At 39.6% G+C, this 19,777-nt stretch overlaps 1 protein-coding gene across 5 annotated transcripts in view; it reads right to left on the bottom strand.

Moving 5' to 3' along the window:
* The window catches only part of cep350 (centrosomal protein 350), a 237,025-nt gene that overhangs the window by 130,486 nt on the left and 86,762 nt on the right, over nt 1-19,777 (bottom strand). For all 5 annotated transcript variants that reach the window (XM_069937585.1, XM_069937584.1, XM_069937586.1 and 2 more), the window contains exons 9-14: nt 18,066-18,206; nt 17,037-17,141; nt 13,467-14,086; nt 11,429-11,550; nt 5,909-6,933; nt 5,146-5,293 (exon numbers count right to left, since the gene is read on the bottom strand). In XM_069937585.1, the coding sequence (XP_069793686.1) occupies nt 5,146-5,293; nt 5,909-6,933; nt 11,429-11,550; nt 13,467-14,086; nt 17,037-17,141; nt 18,066-18,206 (2,161 nt within the window). The remainder of the gene's footprint in view (nt 1-5,145; nt 5,294-5,908; nt 6,934-11,428; nt 11,551-13,466; nt 14,087-17,036; nt 17,142-18,065; nt 18,207-19,777) is intronic.

Here is a 19,777-nt window from a genome sequence, read left to right on the forward strand (position 1 = left end):
ATTATTTGGAGAATCAAAGTAGAAGGAATAATGTGAAGACTGTTGGTTTGCCAGAAGGTATGGAAGAACAAGATCCTCTTCGTATTTTTACCGAATGGATTCCACAAATACTGGGGCAGGAATTTTTCTCTGGAGGTCTGGTATTGGAAAGAGCTCATAGAGCCTTAAGAAGAAGACCTCTGCCTGGTCAACCATTGAGACCCGTGATAATTCGATGTTTGAATTATTTGGACAGAGAAACGATACTTCGTTTAGCAGTGCAAAACACGAGACAACGACAAGCTCCGTTATTGATTCAGAATTGTAGAGTTTTTTTCTATCCTGATTTGAGTCAAGAGGTTATTCAGCATCGGCGTCGATTTAATCCAGTTAAAGAAGCTTTGTGGCGTAAAGGTTATTATTCTACTTTTCGCTATCCGGCAGTGTTGAAGGTGTTTTGTGGAGACTTTCAATCTCGGTTTTTTGAGAATGAGCGTGAAGCAATGAGTTTTGCTGACTCTATACCAGATGTAAGAGGACAAAGATGTAGCCCATCATTGTCTCCTAAAGAAAAATTTGGTTGTTCTGGAAATGGAAGAAACGGCAGAAATAGGAATGGAAAGAGTCTGTTTCCTTGAAATGGGGTTGCCGAGTCTGGAATTTCTTGGATGAATAGAATAACTTTTTTATTTTTATTTTCTTTTTATGTCATTATGATATCTTGTTGTTATTCTTTGTTTGGCTGAGGAGGGAGAAATTTGCTCTATGTTCTACTGTCATCAGCCACTTGTGGGTGTCCACACCCAACTTTTGTTTAGGGATTACTAACTTTTGGTAGTTTTTTGGGGTTTTTTTTCTTTTTTCTTTTTTTTAATTATTTTCATTTTATTTAGACTTTAATTTGTGGTTTCTTGTTCTCCTATTGGAGGGCCTATTTACGTTGATCTGAGTCTTGATATATTGATATTATTAGTTTTTAGTAATATTAGTGGATATGTCAAAGTTGAAGTTTGCTACTTTTAATGTTCGGGGTTTAAATAGTGCGATTAAGCGTATTTTTATCAAGTTTGATCTTTGGTAAAACATGTGTTCGCTAGAGATATGATTTTACCTGAAATGATTAAACTTGAGACTTTTGGCATAATGAGGTGAAATATTGTTTAATAATGGAAAAAATTACATGTTTCGTGGATAATTATAGTTTTTTTTTATTAATAGGTGGTTGTTATATTCAGAATATTTACATTTTGATTTATATTGACTAGATTTTAATATGTATGCTTTACTTTTCTTTATTTTTTTTCATTTTACTTTATGGCTCTCCTTAGGAGAGTTGGTCGAAAGAAGGGGGGGGGTTTCTTTCCTTTTTTTTTAATATATATAAAATATAATGTTCATGCTTTGTTTATTGTTATATATGTTACTTATTATCTGTATTTTGAATGAATAAATAAAGTTTAAAAAAAAATCACTGGCTTGAGGTTCAGTCTCATATTCTACTTCTGTAGGTAGTGTTTCAAAAAGGCTACCTTGTCCAGCAACTTCTTCATACTCTTTTGATCTGCGCATGCGCAGTAGCGCTCTTTCTTCATCGTTGACATCTCTCCATAATTGCAGCTGAGATGGCGCTGCAAATAGTTTAAAAGCTACCTTAGGAACCATCATTGGTCGGCTAGGAACTCATACCAGCGCCCGGATCCATCTGTGTCGTAGACCTTTCTTCTTGTCCTTGTTGTTTCCCTTGCTGCGTGCTCGACGGGCCAATGATGGTTTTCCCCTTTTTAGGTGACATCGATAAAATACTTCCTGTTCATTTTTAAACAGTTTCCAATACTCTGGTTTCGGTCTCTGCCAATTTTACACTTAAAAAAAAACTAATTCCAAGGTTCATCATGTGATGATCCTCCCCACCCCCAACTCAGAGCCCACTCGTCGAAGGGCCTTTTCTAAAACTAATCTCCTTTTCCAATTCTTTGACCTCCCTTCTTTACTCTTTTTTAATCCTAAAGGCATTTGACCTCTCAAATATACTTTTAATGTGTCCCATAGAAGAAATTTATCCACAGTGGAATTACAGTTGGTTTCAAAGAATAAAGTTACAAAAATCCTGCCTTTTTAAACAGCAATGCATTAAGGTGTCATCTATAGACCATCTCCTCATTATCTGACATATCAATGGTCAATACAAGAAGAGGTGAGTGGTCTGATATCTTGCCTTATATTAATTTTCCATGATCCTACCCTGTAAATGGGCTGAAACCAAAAATAAATCTATCCTCGAGTTGGACTCATGTTGTCTTGTATAGGGTGAAGCCTTCTCCAGATATCCAAGTTCAGTTCCTCCATTAAATCCTAAGGTAGCTTTAACTGCCTTGATCCACTTCAATTGCTCAACTGAAACAAAAGGTCTACAGCAGATGCCATCCCCCTGACCTTTCATTCAGCCATGAATCATATGGACAAACATCAGGATACTTTTGGCAGATTACTACCATATGTTACAAACTAGGCACCCCCCCCCCCCCCCCCACCCCCAGCATGTTATATGCATGTGCATGCTACACAAGAATATTTTTAGATGTTGAAAGAACACACACAATTTATAGCGGGCATGGGAAAGTCACTTCAGCAATTTATAGCAAGCATGAAGTTATAGTGAGCGTGGGAATACAATAACAGTATTGAAAGAACACAATTTATAGCAGCCATGAGAAAGAAGTGTTGACAATTTATAGCAAGTGTGGGAATAGCAGCATTGAAAGAATGCACACAATTCATAGCGGCTGTGGAAAAGATGTACCAACAATTTTTAGCAAGCATGGGAAGTTATAGCGAGCAAGGGAATATAATAGCGGCCTTGAAAGAACGCTCACAATTTAGAGCGGCCATGGGAAAGATGTACTGACAATTTATAGCGAGCATGGGAATGTTATAGCCAGCATGAGAATGTAATTGCGGCAAAAGAATGGGCACGATTTGTAGCGGGCGTGGGAAATTTTAATCTTGGGGATATCTCTTTGTATTGAAAGCCATGGTATTCCTATAAATAAGACATTTTGGTTAGGGCACTGCACCTTAACAACGTTAATTGCTCAGACCGGTTCCCCTGAGGGAGGATATTAACAGATCAAGTTCCTCTGATTTGAGACATTAGAATTAAAATCCTGCTCAGATCAAAGACAGGCTTCAGAGTTATTTAATTGATTTCTCTCCAAAGCTTGTTAATGTGTTGCAGCAGGATATCATCTATATAATAGGTGATTGACACCTCTGGGAGAAAGGGATTGTGCGTTAATTGCGGGAGATTAACTTGTCAGATATTGGTATGTTTTGTCTCATTTAAATGCAAATTTCTTTTGTCAGTCAGAATTTAGACTACAAACAACCACACCGGTCGGTATACATGTGTCCGTGCATTATACAGAAATATTTTACACAATTTATGATTTTCTGTACATTATATGCACGTGCATGTCATATGAGTGAAAATTGGGTATTTATTGACTTCTTCTTTCTTTGGCTTGGCTTCGCGGACGAAGATTTATGGAGGGGTAAATGTCCACGTTAGCTGCAGGCTCGTTTGTGGCTGACAAGTCCGATGCAGGACAGGCAGACGCGGTTGCAAGGGAAAATTGGTTGGTTGGGGTTGGGTGTTGGGTTTTTCCTCCTTTGTCTTTTGACAGTGAGGTGGGCTCTGCGGACTTCTTCAAAGGAGGTTGCTGCCCGCCGAACTGTGAGGTGCCAAGATGCACGGTTTGAGGCGATATCAGCCCACTGGCGGTGGTCAATGTGGCAGGCACCAAGAGATTTCTTTAGGCAGTCCTTGTACCTCTTCTTTGGTGCACCTCTGTCTCAGTGGCCAGTGGAGAGCTCGCCATATAACACGATCTTGGGAAGGCAATGGTCCTCCATTCTGGAGACGTGACCTACCCAGCGCAGTTGGATCTTCAGCAGCGTGGATTCGATGCTGTTGGCCTCTGCCATCTCGAGTACTTCGACGTTGGAGATGAAGTCGCTCCAATGAATGTTGAGGATGGAGCGGAGACTATGCTGGTGGAAGCGTTCTAGGAGCCTTAGGTGATGCTGGTAAAGGACCCATGATTCGGAGCCGAACAAGAGTGTGGGTATGACAACGGCTCTGTATACGGTAATCTTTGTGAGATTTTTCAGTTGGTTGCTTTTCCAGACTCTTTTGTGTAGTCTTCCAAAGGCGCTATTTGCCTTGGCGAGTCTGTTGTCTATCTCGTTGTCGATCCTTGTCTACAGCTCTGCCTTTAATACCTTAGTCTCAAACAAGCTCACCCCAAAACTCTGGGACCTTGGTTTTATCACTATCCTATGCAATTGGATCCTTGACCTCCAATCCAGCAGACCTCTAGCAGTGAAGATCAGAGTAAAACACAAAAGTCTGCAGACACCATGTAAAAACACAATGCAGGAGACTCAGCAGGTCAAACAGCATAGTTTGTAAAGCAAAGTTAAGATAGATAACCAATGTTGGTTCTTTATCTTTATAATATACACTGTTTGACCTGCTGAGTTTCTTCAGCAGTGTTTTTCCCCCCTACAATGAAGATCAAAGTCAGCATCACCTCCACTTTCACCCTCAACACCAGTGACCCAAAGGGATGTGTACTCAGCTCTCTACAATACTCTCTATACACCCATTTTCAACCTCCCTTATCTCCATCTACACATCCTGCTGCCTCGGAAAAGCAACCAACATTCTAAAAGATTTATTCCACAATAGCCACACTCTTTTCTCTCCCTCCACCATGAAGACTCAAAAGTATGAAATCACACAGGATAGTTTTTTTCCCCTCTACAATCAGACTATTGAACAAACCTTAGTACAAAATATTGCCATTACTCTGTACAAATTCAAACTGTGACTATACTCTTTGTATTGTGTTTTATTCTGCTGTACTTGTGTGTGATAAACTTGCTGGATAGCACGCAGAGAGTTTTCATTGTACCTGGCCCATATGACAATAATGCAATTGAACCATTCAAGCCTTTAATGTTATCCATTCTTACTACCGAATAATTCACTATAGGAAGGAATCCTTTAAAAGATTCAAGTATCCTATAATAATTTTTTGATGCAATAAAGCATTTTAATTTGGTCTAGAAAGTAATGCTAACTCAGAAGGTTTTGCTTTTTACCTTTGGTATGAAGGAAACTTCCTGCTCACGCCTGTGCTGCTGAGAGAGGAAAGGAAATCATCTTCATATACATCTTCTTCAGAGCTTGCTGCAGATACTTGAGGCTGCAGTGTTGGAGAAACTCTTTCGGACTGCTCCTCTAAGCTTCCTATCAGTAAATCATAATGGTCAAGAAGTTTACAAGCAGCACTTTCAATAGGTTATTTATTAAAAATTTCCTTGTAAACACTCTTCACTCATTTTTCACTCTGGCGAGCTAGCAGTAGTGAAGCAAACATAGATCAGACATGCAGCTTCTACTTTAGCAGAACATTCTCCCATTCATCCACTCCAGCAACACCAACCCACATCTCTCTATCAGAATTCTGGTCCATCGTACTTCTCCACTGCAGAGGAACGTAGGCCACAGTTCTATCCCACACCAAACCAGAGATCTAAAACCTCCTGAGACATCTATCTGCTCAGCAGTCCATAGGCTTCTGTTCCCCCAGTCCTCTTGTCAACATCTAACAATCCACATCTCACCCACACTGCAGATGTCTTTTGCAGTTTTGAACCATTGGAAAATATACCTGAAGTAGATGCACACTATCTCAATTGACTGATAAAATATCTCTATGAAGACAAATGCGAGTCAGAGGAGGAAAACAGATTGGGGAGTAGTGTAGGTGAGAAGAGGTGAAATATGCATCAATTTCCAGCGAGAAGGTATAAACATGCAACTTGATCCTCACAAATAGTGTGGTCCATATTGGGTCCTTACCTTTTCCACAGAGCTGAAGGCTTTTTGTGAAGATGTTAATCACACTGTGAGGGCTTCCCTTGGCTAGCTCTTCCCAGGGAGCTTTGCTCTTGTGTTCTTCCAATTGCAGTTGAAGAGGTTGGTACCTCTCTGCTTCTTTCTGGAATTCTGCAAGAGGCTGGGAAGAATTTGACACTCCTACACAGAAATCCTTGCCCTTTAACCTTTGTGTTAATTTTGTTGGGTCTCTGGAGCTTGGCTGACCATCCTCCTCTGAAAGACTTCCTTCACTCATTAGTGGCCCTTCACTAATTGAGCCCCCGCTGGAATTGGGGGAATCAAATGTATTTTTTCCCTGGCTGAGTTTTTGTAGGTTTTGTTCCAAGGCTTCAAGTGACCTCTTGTATACATTTTCCCAACTGACCTCCTGGCTCTTTACAGGCCTCTTTGCTAAAATGTTTTCACAATGTGGCAACTCGCCAAGCTCTTTGCACTCATACAAATTGCCGACCCCTGGTAGTGGATCCTCATATGTCGTATGGCCCACGTTGGGTCCTTGGATTCGCCAAATTCTGGATGCAGCATCGTCACTGCCACAGTCACGGACTGGTGGGCTTGCAAGCTTGGGCCAGTGCCTGCCATCCCAAGTAGTCTGCAAAACATCGTGTTCTGAATCCTGCATGATACCATAGTTGATACCAACGCCTGCCAGCTTTTTCGCTTCATTCTCAATCCGGTTGGACAAGGAGGCTGCTGTTGCCTTCAGCGCTTCAATGCGATCCAGTTTGCTTTTGTATGGGACAGCAAGCTTTTGGCCAGCTGGGGTGTGATCATATGCTAAGGAGCTGGAGGGTGGGCATTGGAGAGAAGGGGCCTGTCCTTTTGGTGGATCGTCCTTCCTTTTTGCCATTGTTTCAAAATCTCTGGGCAACAAACTTCGAGGTTCCAGGTTTAGCAGATGAGAGAATAGATTACTTCCTGGGGAAGGGTAGGTAGTCTGGGGTGTTGGGTTGACCTGATGAGGTGGTATCCATGAGGATGCAGGTCTGGAAAAGAAATTTGTATGTAAAATTAGAGTTAAACAATAGAGAAGTACACCATTTGGACTATCTCATCTATCTCAACCAAACTGCCCATTTGAGCTGGCTCCATACTTTATGAACTTTTCAAGTTTCAGTTCATTTATAAGAGATCCAAGGTTAAAGGATACAGCACCTAATAGTCTGAATACATCTGGGATTGTCTGATCTCAGAAGCTAAGTAGGCACAGGACTGAGAATTAAACTTAATTTTAATGCTTAAAAAGCCTTACTATGTTGTTGTGTTAACAGTTACAAGTGATTTGCTGTTGCTACTGGGCTGTTTTTTAAAAAAAATGAGCTTTTCTCCGAAAAACCGTTTTATCAAAATGGGCCTGGTCCTGACCATTTTGGATAATTTGAGTTGGACTGTACATCTTTTTTTTTTTTTAAAAATCATGCTTTGCACCACAAATATGATTTCTTCAATTCTTTATGTAACTGAAACATTAAATGTTACAAATCATTCCCCAATACATTGACTGAATCTGTGAAATACAGATGAGGAAAAAAAATTCCAAAAATATTCTGGACATCACATCAGCTTTGGGTGTTTCAAACAGTTTCCCTGAAGAACAATCCTGAACATCTTCATTGGTTCGACCTTACAGAGATGTCCCCATACCTGAACCACAAATTGGTTACCACACCACTTTGTGCTCAACCCCATTTAATTCTGCACATGAAAGACAATACCTTTTCTTCCTTCAAGCACAAGTGCAAGCACTCTTGACCATCTCCAACAATTTGCATGCACATCCCACTCCTGTTAACATCAGAGGCTCTGTGATCTCATGAGTGTTTTCAAAATATTTTTTTTTTCCAGTTTGCAGTTTAATGGCTATATTTGGACATTAATGGTAACCAACTCATTTAAAAATTACCATTTCCCACGGGAATCTAGCAGCCAGGGCATCAAAGGTAATGGGGCAAAGGCCAGGCAATGGGGCTGAGAGGTAAAATGGATCAGCTTGTGATTGAAAGAGGGGCAGACTCAATGGACTGTTTAGCCTATTTCTGCTCCCATGTCTTATGGTCTGGTCTGATCATCCAAGGTAATGCAGAGGCCAAGGCTAAAGCAGGGGATAATAAATCTCAATTACTTTTTGAAAAAAGACTTTTGTACATGCTCCACAATTGTAGCCTGGTCTTCAACTCAGGTGTTGCTTCCTCCTAGTGAATGAAAACTCAAAAAATATCCAAGATGTCTTTAACATTCATAGGTGTGGTTTTTAAGCCAGCATAAGGCAACCAGCAAGCAAGTTTTTTTTTTCCCTATTTATGAAGTATTCTCCTGTTGTGAATACCACCAGACTTGTTAGATCTAAAGCATGACGCCTATTCGTTTGTTAAATACAGATATGTTGATTGCAAAATGAATTGTATATCTGGTTTTAAGATACAGCCTGCCACACGTTACTGGGTGGACAGTATAAAATAATGCTAAAAATAATTGATTGGGACAAGCAATACTGTTTCCTAGAAGCTCACGAATCAAAATAGGATGTGATTTGAGGAAATTAACAGTTAATCCTTTTGAGAATGTTTTCTAAAAAGCTTGATTCACATTCGAACACAATGTTTGATATAGAGAGCAAATCATTGCTTTGTCTGCCATCTGCTGCCAAATAGAGATTCAACAAACTTGCATTGCTGTTAATCTTTTCATACAGCAAAATATATCAACACATTTCATTGATCTATGGTAATCAAAATATCACATTGAATAAACAAGCCCATATTCGAATGGATGACCAAAGGCTAGTTCAAAGTAGTACATTTACAGGATTATAATCAGATACCAAAAAATAGGACTTTGAAGTGACTGCATGAGTTTCTACAAATGTTACCAGCTAGCTTGTATGCAGACTTCCCCTTGGGTTCATTATATTTATTTAAACAAAAATAAATTTCATTCACAATAAAATTATTTACAAACAGAAAACTATTCAGTCTTTGCATCCATAAGTTTCCATTACATTGATTTCTATTTATATACATTGTCATCACTGCAGCTCCAAGTTGTTACTACCCACTCTCCTCTGTCTCATTGCCTTAACATCCAGTGACAGAAGGACTCTAGACTGTGGTCTTTCTCTATAGGGCACTTGCGTTGGCTATGCCAAGCTTCAGTGCATCCCTCAGCACATACTCCAGCAGCCTGGAATATGCCAGTTGGCAGTATCTCCATGTGCTGAAAGAATGACAGGTTTTGGGCAGAAAAAAGTGAGTTGCTGGTCTTCCAGCAAATCTGGATGTCAAACTCTGTCTGCATCCCTGGGAACAGCCCGCAAATCAGAATCATCCATCACGCTGGTGCTGGGGATGAACCATGACAAAGATCCTTGCATCCTTCTCCACACTCAGCAAATTTGCATTCCACAAAGAGATGGGAACAGTCTCCACTCCACCAGTCTTCTTGGGAAAATTATGCATTGTGGATGATGTTTCAGTTGTTTAGGAAGGATACGACCACGAAGGCTCTTCTCACCGTCTGCCAGATCAAGTCCTCGTGCTTGTACATGAGCACTTGCAATGAGGCATTCTGTTAGATGATCTGGATGGTCTGCTCAGAGAACCACCCCTCTGCGTCCTTTGAGTCCTCTTCGCTCATCGTCTGCAGGACTTTCCATGCTGACCACTGCCCGATGGTCTTGTGGTCAAAGGTGTTCATCCGGAAAAACTGTTCCATGAAGGTGGAGCAGCAAAGTCCAGCTGACAAGGACATTGTGGGGCAACCCCTGGGACAGGTAGAACTTCAGATCATACATCATACTTGGTTACCTTGTAATTAGGTTCCACGCAGACTCTGATGTAGTCTGATTCCAGCAGTTCTGGGTCCACTGAGTCCCACAAAGCCATATACAACTCAACCAATAAGCCGTCGCTTCTTGGAGTTTTACTTGACCCCCAAGGAATGGATAGAGTTCATCAGCTCCCCCAGGGTGATTGGCTGGTCCAGACTCTCCCACTTGGTGTAATCTAAGACCGCTGGATAGGAAGCTCTAGGAAGTCATTCCTTCTGTAGCCACAATGTCATACAGTTCGGCATAAAAGGATCTACTGATCATCTGTATGCCTGTCGATGATGATGTGACTGAGTTGTCCTCTTCATTAAGGCTGTGGATCACAAAGCTCCCTCAGTAAATCTTTCGGAAGAAGAAGTGTAAGCAGATCGCATCCTACTCTACTGCGGACTCTGGATTAGAAGATGATTTTGGAGAACTTTCTGGCTCTTCTCTCCGAGTTTCTCTGTCATCCATCCTTCTCAACTGTAGAAGGAGTCATCTTTGCAGGTCAGTCTGGAGTTGGTTCTGTTTCCTCTCTCTATCTTGCACTCTGAATACCTTTGAGGATAAAGAACTACTTACCAGTTTACTGGGGAATCAAAGAAGGGTTTTATGATTCTCCAACCAGTGTACACCTTTAGTTTCTCTATATTCTCTGGTGTCGGCAACTTCATATTCAGCTTCCACATTCCCATGCCTACCTTCTAGTCTTCCCATCTCTTACATACAGGGGGTGTGAATGAGGTAGTGGTCAGAGAAGAACACTGGCATGATGTCTGTGGTTTTGACCGTGACAGCCTTTGACACGAAGAGGAAGTCAGATGGCATCCACTCATTCTACAAGATAGACTGGAAAGTTGTTTCCACTGGTAGGTGAGACTAGATCTAGGGGACATTCTCAAGATAGTAGATTTAGGACCGAGATGTCAAGGGACTGCTTTTCAAAAACCGTATCTGTGGCTCTCTGCCCAACAAAGCAATAGAGGCTGTCTCATTAAATATATTCAAGGCTCAGTTAGATTTTTGCAAAGTATGGGACTTAAGGGCCTCTAAATTTTTTTAAAATTTAGACATTCAGTACAGTAACAGGCCCTTTTGGCCCATGAGCTGGTGCATCTCAATTACACCCAAATGTGAAAAAAGATGGCTATTGATATAGATACAGTTTTGATCTCTGTAACCCAAGGAGGTATACAAAAGACAAATGACAATAATTAACTAACTAGGATTCTTCAACATCTTAGAAAGCAACAGGCTCTAAACTTAAGTATCCTGCTACCCAAGAGCAGCAGAATAATTTGAGAAAGGAAATGGTACTTCAACTTATCTCATGCAGTAAGAATACAGCTACTGAAATGGGAAGCAGGTTGCCAAGATCAAATAGCACTGTTCACTTATATGGTGAACTCAAGCCATTACACCAGTGGGAGAGAACAGGTAGGTAAGTGGAAGAGGCATTTGTTTTGCTGTGTCAATTCTTGGATTACACAAGGCTGGAAAAATTGAGCACACTAAAAATACTCGGGAAGGCAAATGAAAATTAAGGGCATGCATGGCAGTATTGAAGGGATGCACCTCATCTCAATTTTTATTTCTGTGAATAAAGTTAGGCAATTACAGATTATTTGTATTTAAAGGAACACTGATTGCAATTTGTTCAAAGTGCATCTTACCTGCCAGGAGGCTGCCGAGACTCAGAGAGAGACATGTCACTGCTTGATGAGGCACTAAGAGGGCGATCTTGTCCTTTGTTCTCTTTGTCAGATTCTCCTGAAGGCTGGTAAACAGTCTTTGGCTGAACAAAGGTAACAGAAAGCCATTTACTGTAGAGACCCAATGTATTAAAACAACTGTCAAGGCTATCTTTTTCTTCATTGCATACAACTCTCCACGCAACTCTGCCTCAATTTAGTTGGTCATCCATCCAGATCTGACTGGCCCACTGTTATGAACTTACAACTCTTAGTTATTTTTTGGACTAAAGGACTTTGTTAGCACTAACACAGGAACAGCAACGGTAAATTCAAAATAATAGTTTTTAATTAAACTATTAACAACATAACATTTCTTACTTATTTCTAAACTTATTTAACTCTAACTTTAACCCCACTATGCACAAATGTAAATGTATGTGTGTGTCTATAAATAAAGTCCAACACTGAAAAGTCGATCTTTAAAATTTCTGCATCATTTTAGTCTTGCTTGAAGTCTTAAATTCTCAGTTCAGAAATAATTATAATGTGCTTTTAAACATTATATCTTTAGGCCTCTTTACTCATAATGTGGCTATTTACTTCTACCATGAATTCACAAACCCAAAGGTTAAACAAATGTTGTTATCTTCTTCCACAATGAAGTCACAAACCAGACAAGGGTTAAACAAAGTGGACATACACAAAAATAGACCCAGTAGACATCTATCTTCTTTTGCAAAGAGACAGTGAAATGGTCTTCCTCATTTCAAAAGCCATTGATTCTGTATTCCCCTTTTCCCAGGAGTAACACACAACTGCACCAATTCTGGTTACTGTAACTCAACCCTGTCTTTCACGAGGTTTCAACCCTGTGCCATAGGGTTTTAACTTCTGTGCTCTCTAAACTGAACTCTTCCAAAAACAAATCAAAATGTCCAAATTTGGTAATATATTTCTCCAAATCATGTGGCCATTGCATCATCACTGATGAGTCTCAATTCTTGGAAATCACAAAACCAGTTTTATTTCTACCAAAATTCTGTTACTTTTTCAAAACCATTCCATATCCATAACAATCTCTGACCTCAAGCTGAAGTGCTTTTGATGTAAAAAAAAGATGGCTTCCTTCAGCAGTTCTTGAATAATTAAGACCCACTTGAAATCCATTAGCTCTAAGACACTGTGGCTCCGAGAATTAACACTTCTCTGAAAACAATGGTTCTCTATAAATGTGCCATGTACATACATGTGCCTGTATGTGTCCCTGTACCAGCCCACAATTAATAAATACAAATACAAAATTTTACCTCTATAATTTACTTTACTAAGACATTTTTATATATGAGAAATATAGACTAACATTAAAGTAAAAGATTAACGTAAATCCGTTATACCACAGAGCCTTTGGAGCATCTGGGAACTTGATTTACTAAAACTTAGATAACCCATTTAGCTCACTTTGACGTTATTCTTCCAAACTCATTTACTCATCTTAAATTAAAACATGGAGATGTTGCACCCCAATCCTAAATCTAGATCTTTTAGCTTCTTTGTACCACTAAATTAAATTTTGCCTTCTGGTGTCATTTGAAGGCAAGAAATAGGAGGAGTCGGCAATCTGTCTCGTGGTTGTCAAGCATGCTTCATTATTCAGTAAGATCATGACAGAATTGGATATGGACTCAGCTCCACTTATTCAGACACTTTCTATGCATGAAGGAAAAATTTAAAAGGATAGGGATAGTGCATATAAATGGCACAGAAAGTAGATTAGTTTTGACTTTAAAAAAGTGATGAAGCCTCAAGGGCTACATTTTTGTAACCCATTTAATGGGTCTGACACCACAAACTCAAACAATTGATTCCATTGGCATGCATGAAAAATTAGAGCAATCTCACTCACTCAGATCTCTCCCAATAGTCAGTTACGACCTCTTCTTCTTTTCATGCAAGCTGAATTGAATGACACTCTAAATAGCAATATGAAGCAGCAGTTAACTGCATTAAAAAATGTTACCTGTTTCTCTTCTGGTATTGGTTGGTTGGCTGGAGGCTCATTAAATTTTGCCAGCTCAGTTACACATTTTGAGAATGTCTCTTGCAAATATTTCTGACATATGGGTTCCGTCCTGGGCTTCAAGAAGGCTTCTTTCTGTTTCTTGTACAGCTCTTGTAGTCGTTTGTTCTTTTGCTCCATTGCTTCCTTCTGAGCTTTTTTTTCTTCTGTCTGCCTCTTCTTCCTCTCGACTTGTTGCCTGGCAATATATTGCCTTACCTCCTCTGCGTCATAATGCCTTAGTCTCTTCAGCTGCATTTCAGAGCTCATGTTGGACTTCTGCTTTCTCTTAATTGGGCTGACACTTCTGGAGAAGGCACTGCCTCCTGTAGCCAGTTTGCCACCTTCCAAATTTGCCTTCACTTCTGCACCCTTCGGAGTTCCTTCAAATTGAAGGTCATCAAGAATCTCTTTAACATTGGCTGGCAACACATGTGTATTCAGCATTTCCAGTTTGTTTTGGTCTTCTTCCTTTCTCCAATCATCCAATGGCTGCTTGGTTCTGTGGGGCTCGGAACTTCTGGGCCTGGATTCCCTGGGAGCTTCGAGTCTTGGGTCAGGGTCTGTTCTTTTTAAATTTTCTGTTGGTAGAGCACAGAAATAAAGAATCTGGCTTCAAGTAAGATTGGAAGGAAATGACTAACATTAGAAATAAAAGACAGCTTTACAAATTATGTTTATGAGAGGAGGTCTGGCCAGATATAATAATGTAGTATCTCAGTGCAAAAACAGTACATGCTATTCAATTTCAGTCTTTAGCATATATAGGATATGATACATTACACTGATATTATGCTGTCAAAATGGAAGGGCTGCTGCCAACAAAATAAAATTCGACTTTCAAACTATACCAGGTCTCCAAGAGTACATTAAGGAGAGATTACTTGGAAGAGGTGTGAGTGACAGGACTAAAAGGATTTTTTTTTTTTTTAAAGTATTACAAGTGTGAGAATATTTTATATCATGAAATTGTTGAGCAAATAATCACAATCAAGTCTAACTCTAATTCCAAGTAAACTCCCACATTCAAGTCATTCCATTGCATCTCAATTCATCTTCACCCATTACAAGATGGTCCATTTGTCATATTCTGCAACACAGAGCCGAGTAACAAGCATTTTGGCTCAACATGTCCATCGCAACCAACAAGTACCCATATTTATCAATCTGACTACAAGGGCCTAGAGTCCCCAAGACCATATCAACAAAGATGCAAAAATCTCTGCAAGTGTCACCCTAAACTCCTCCTTCGTTTCTCATGGTTTTTGGACAGAGCTTATCCATCTGTGTGTTTTCCAAGACATTTAACACTTCCACCTTCTTAATATCTACATTCTCCAGCAATCAATATATCCCTCTTTGAACTCCTCGTCCTCCAGACATTTCTCCATGGTGAATAATGACAAAGAGTATTGGCTTACAACTTTGCTCATCGTCCCTGGCTCCACACACAGGTCAATGCCTAGTCCCCAAGGGGACCATTCATTTTTGAGACTTGCTCCTAAATTGACTTTGGATTCTCCTCAATCTTACCTGCCAATAATATTTTATGGCTTTTTTTTGGGCCTTCCAATTTCCTCACATGCTCTCCTACATATTGTATATTCTTGCATGTGCCTAAATCTAGTGGGAGACTGTGATCTCATCATTCAAAGTGCTGATTCATGATCTAAGCTCACCTGACTTGCCTGTGTCTCCTTGCATTAAAGCAAATGCAGTCGAACTTTCAAGCCCTCCCATGCTTCTTGACCTGCCTCTAGTCTGCTCTGCCCACTGCACGTCTTCCTCAAAAGGATGGTAGAAGTGGAGTCTTTGACAATTTTTTAAAGCTGATAGGTCATTCTTGATGAGTAAAGAATAAGGATACCTGGGTCAGGTAGGAGCATGGAGCTGAGATAACAATCTAATCATAATGATCTCATTGAATGGCAGAGCAAGCACAATAGTCCAAGAGGCCTTTCTCTGCTCTCAATGACATGAAATACACAGCAAGATGCTGTTTAGAAAGTTGGCATATAATAAAAAATATATTTTTTGACAGAGCAACAAAAATGCACTAAACACAAAATATTAATGTAAACACAAAATACCCAGCAGGTCAGAATGGCATTTGTAAAACAAGATAAAGATTTCAGCTCAATGAACTTTCAACAGTTCTAATAAATTCAAAAGCATGGTTTCCAGTCTGAAGCATTGGCCCAGTTTTTCCTTCCACATATGCCATCTCACCTGCTGAATATTTTCAGTATTTTCTAATTTTATTTTCCAAATTTTAGATATTTGAATTTAAACAACATCTACCTTTTTCACAAAAAAAAACTCAGCAAATGGTCAAATGTTTACCCGGTTTGTAAAATAGAAATGAACTTTGTTGTTCATTCAATTGGAATAGTCTTTTTTTTTTTACACAGAGGAAAGAGTCAATTAGAATTTCTGGGATAGTGATCCAGGGATAACATATTTCTCAACTTGATTGGAAGTACAGCAGATAGAACCCACATCTTTGCTAAAACTGGCTGAAAGAGTCAATCCATCATAAAGGGGTGACTTCCCAAACTAGACTTTGACATGACCCTGCTTTGCACAAATTAACCAAATCAAAACAGCAATAAAGCAATAATCAGTAATTTTCTTGAAGTGTTTTGGGAAATTTCACACATTTGAGGAAAAGCATCATCTTCCTGGGAAGCTTAGAACTCAGCAGCATGAACATCAAGTTTTCTGTTTGTGCAAACCTCATCCTGTAAAGTTCCACTGTTTCCATCTGTCCTTTACCAGCTCCCATTCTCACTATTTTCTCAAATCATCCACACTGCCTCCCCATTTCACCATCTACATGGTTCCCCCCCTCATACCTATTTGCAGCTTCATTTGTCCAGTATCCAATAACATCAGCCCCTCCCCAGTTACCCCCCACCCCCACTCATTTTTATGCTTGAAATCTCCCCAATTTAGTCTCAATATTTCAGATTGGCACTCTTTGTTGACTGAACATTTCTCTCTATGAATGCTGCCTGACCTACTGAGTCCCTCCAGCTTTTCTTTGTTAACCTGGGAGACCTCATCAAAATACTGCATTCAGCAAAGCATGACACTTGTGTTTCAACACAAACTTTTGTGTACAAATCTCTGGAATGGAATTTTTCTGTTCTACTCTGTGATTCAGTGTCAAGGGGATCACCAATATAGCCACACTTGGTAATGGGTAGATATAGCTGACCCAACAATCAGTATGCAGATAAACTGCAGTCTCACACATTATAACTTTGATTAATCATTGCAACTAATAGGAAAAAAAAGGCTTCTAGATAAGAGGCAGGTGCAGGATTCTATAGAGGTACACAACCTTCTGTCTCAGCTTCCTACCCTGCAGCCAGTATCCTCACTGTTAATGGAACTTGCTATTCAGTAGAGCTGAAAGCTAGGCCTCGATTCTCAGAGTGAAGTAGATTGTTACTGGTACACACATATTAGTAACACTATACCAATTACATAGGTTACTTTCTTACTTGTATGCCACAAAAAACTTACCGGCTTTCTTCTTTACTAGTCCAACATTCTCAGATCCCTCATTCTCTGACCCATCTTTCCTGTTTGGATTTCTCTTTCCATGGGCTCTTGGTGCCTTGTGATACCCTAGGCAGCAAGTGTTTAAAATCATTGTCAATATCTGTGTTCTATGGATATTAGCAAAACAGGACTACCTGGTTGAAACAATTAAAAAACATTTCAGAAGTTAATAACCACAGAAGCTCAGTAATGCCAAGTCTTCCTGGCAGATCAATGATCAAAGTAATCCAATTAAAAAGGATCAATTAGAAAAGATTATGTTTAATTTGAGTTCACATCTATTTTCCATTGCTCAAACACTTACAAAATTGCATACATTTTAGAAAAATATCCATGAAATTCCTTCAAAACCACACAAACTTTTGCAATTTTTAGAACTGCCATTGCCACAAAACTTAGCACTTAATGATCGTTTCCCATTTCTATACATGTATCATTTTGCTTTAATCTTTCTTTAAATGGGTTTCACACCTCAAACCAAAACACAGTTCAAAGGCAAATTCACCCCATGCAGATTTATGCATGATTGACGTCCAGATCAGCATTACAGTACAACTCCAATTATCTGAAATCCTCAGTTATCTGGGGACCGGGGACGTCGATGGCAGCAGTGGCCCTTGGTCTTTCGGTGGTGGCGGTGACCTGAAATTCCTGGCACGAGCAGGGCCTTGGAGTGGAGGTGTGGGTGATCGGCAGTGGCCAGCATTTTTTTGGTGAGAATTAAACATTATTTTAATGCCAAAAAAGGCCTTGACTTGTTGTTTGCTGTTCTTTAAACACTGCTACAAGTGATTTGCTGTTGCTACTGGGCTGTTTTTAAAAATGACCATTTCTCCAGGAAAACCATTTATCCAAAATGAGCCCTTTCCCGACCATTTCAGATAATCAGAATTATACTGTATTTGATACAATTTTATTCATAGGTGTTGGACAACATAATTCCGAGCATCAGCTAAGAATGTCAGATATGAGCTCTGATCAGCTACTTACTAGGTACAGCATTCCTTTCTCCACTGGCTTTGGGGCTGGTGGCTGCCTTACTTTCAGTTATCATCTTTGGTGCAGGTCCTAGAACCATTTTTACCAGTTTCTGGCCTTCACGCCATGAAGCTGTGCTGATAACATGGGCACCTGGAATAAAATAAAACAGCATCGATACATTTACTTGAAATAATTTATTACAAACTAGTATGTACAGCCTACTACACAAGTCTTTATCAAAAGGGCATTCTCTTGGATAAAAAGGAAAAATGTTTAAATTCCACAGCACAAATTCTAATGACAGTCAAATGGCTTCCAGGCAATTGAATTGTAAATTAAAGTTTATTGCATTTTCATCATACTGAGATTTTGAACCATGATATCAGTTCTGTTATTTCAAAGACAAATAGTCTTCGGTGCACCTGGTGCAGGTGAAAAGCCTATCCATCAAGTGTACATGTTCTCTAAAAAATGCACATTAAATTTCATTCAAAGTGGAGAATGAATTCGTCTGTGGCTTCATGGAGCAACTGGACAATATTCAGATAGCAGTTGATGTGGCAAGTAACACTCAAGCATGTGTAGGGCATGGAGACCATTGGTCAAAATGTCAACTGCATGAGTTGTATCAAATAATGTGACAGCAAGAGCAGGTAAGACTATATTTTTTATGCAAGTAACTTTCCATTAATACACAAAAGAGTAGTAGACCTAATTCTTGCCAATGAATTCCTTGAGAAAAATCATTTCCAGAGATTGGTGCAACAGCAAGCAGCTATTAAAAGCCTAGCTGCTGGCCTCTTTCTTTCAGTCTGGAAGCTATTTATAGCAAGTGTCAAGCCATCTATAAACAGTGGTACACACTGCACCAAATCCCCTCCCCCAGTTTCTTTACAAAGGAATGACATGGGACAAGTCCAGCTGACAACTGCAGCTTTTGCTATATTTAGCTGGGAGACTTAATTGGATGCATGTTTGCTCAGCGCTTACTTTAAGAATTGCCAGGATGTGGAGGAAAGAATGCTTACAGGATCAGGGCAGTTTCCAACAGCTGCACCCTACCTTTTGCAAGTCTTATTTTGGAAATAACTACATGCTGTAGTTGTACAGCTTATGAAGCACTCTGTAGCCTTAATGTTCTGGAATTAGTTTCATTTTCTTTAAGGAAAGTCAATCCTTTGTGAAAAGGAAATCAAAATTGTACACATGCTAACTATAATCCCACCAAAGCCCTGAATAATGTGTTAAGACCTCTTTATTCCTGCATACAAATCTTTTCAAAATTAAAGTCAAATACTTGTTGTTATTGTACAATTTTTTTCAGTGTTCAAGGACACACAGGTCTTTTTGAACATTAACTTTTCAGAATTAGACAAATGATTTTTGAAGAGAAATCATTTTAAAGAAGTATTCTGCTCTTTTACTTTGTGCAGTGAATAACCTAATTTTTTTGCTCAGCATTACTTTCCATTTACAAAACTCAATCCCCATTGATTTTTCTTTGCCTTAAAGATCCTCAACTAAACCATCACAGCCCTCTGCAGTGAAAAATTTCAAGGATTTGTATCTCTATGGGTGAAGAAGTTTCTCAGCTGTTCTGGATCAAAGTTCGAATTTAGTGTCTGAACACATACATCAACATCCCATAACATCTCTAAGATTCTTCTATTCCTGCAGGCCAGGAAGAATTTCTTTTCTTTGGCTTGGCTTCGCGGACGAAG

The sequence above is a fragment of the Narcine bancroftii genome, chromosome 5, assembly GCF_036971445.1.
Source record: "Narcine bancroftii isolate sNarBan1 chromosome 5, sNarBan1.hap1, whole genome shotgun sequence".
NCBI lineage: Eukaryota > Metazoa > Chordata > Chondrichthyes > Torpediniformes > Narcinidae > Narcine > Narcine bancroftii.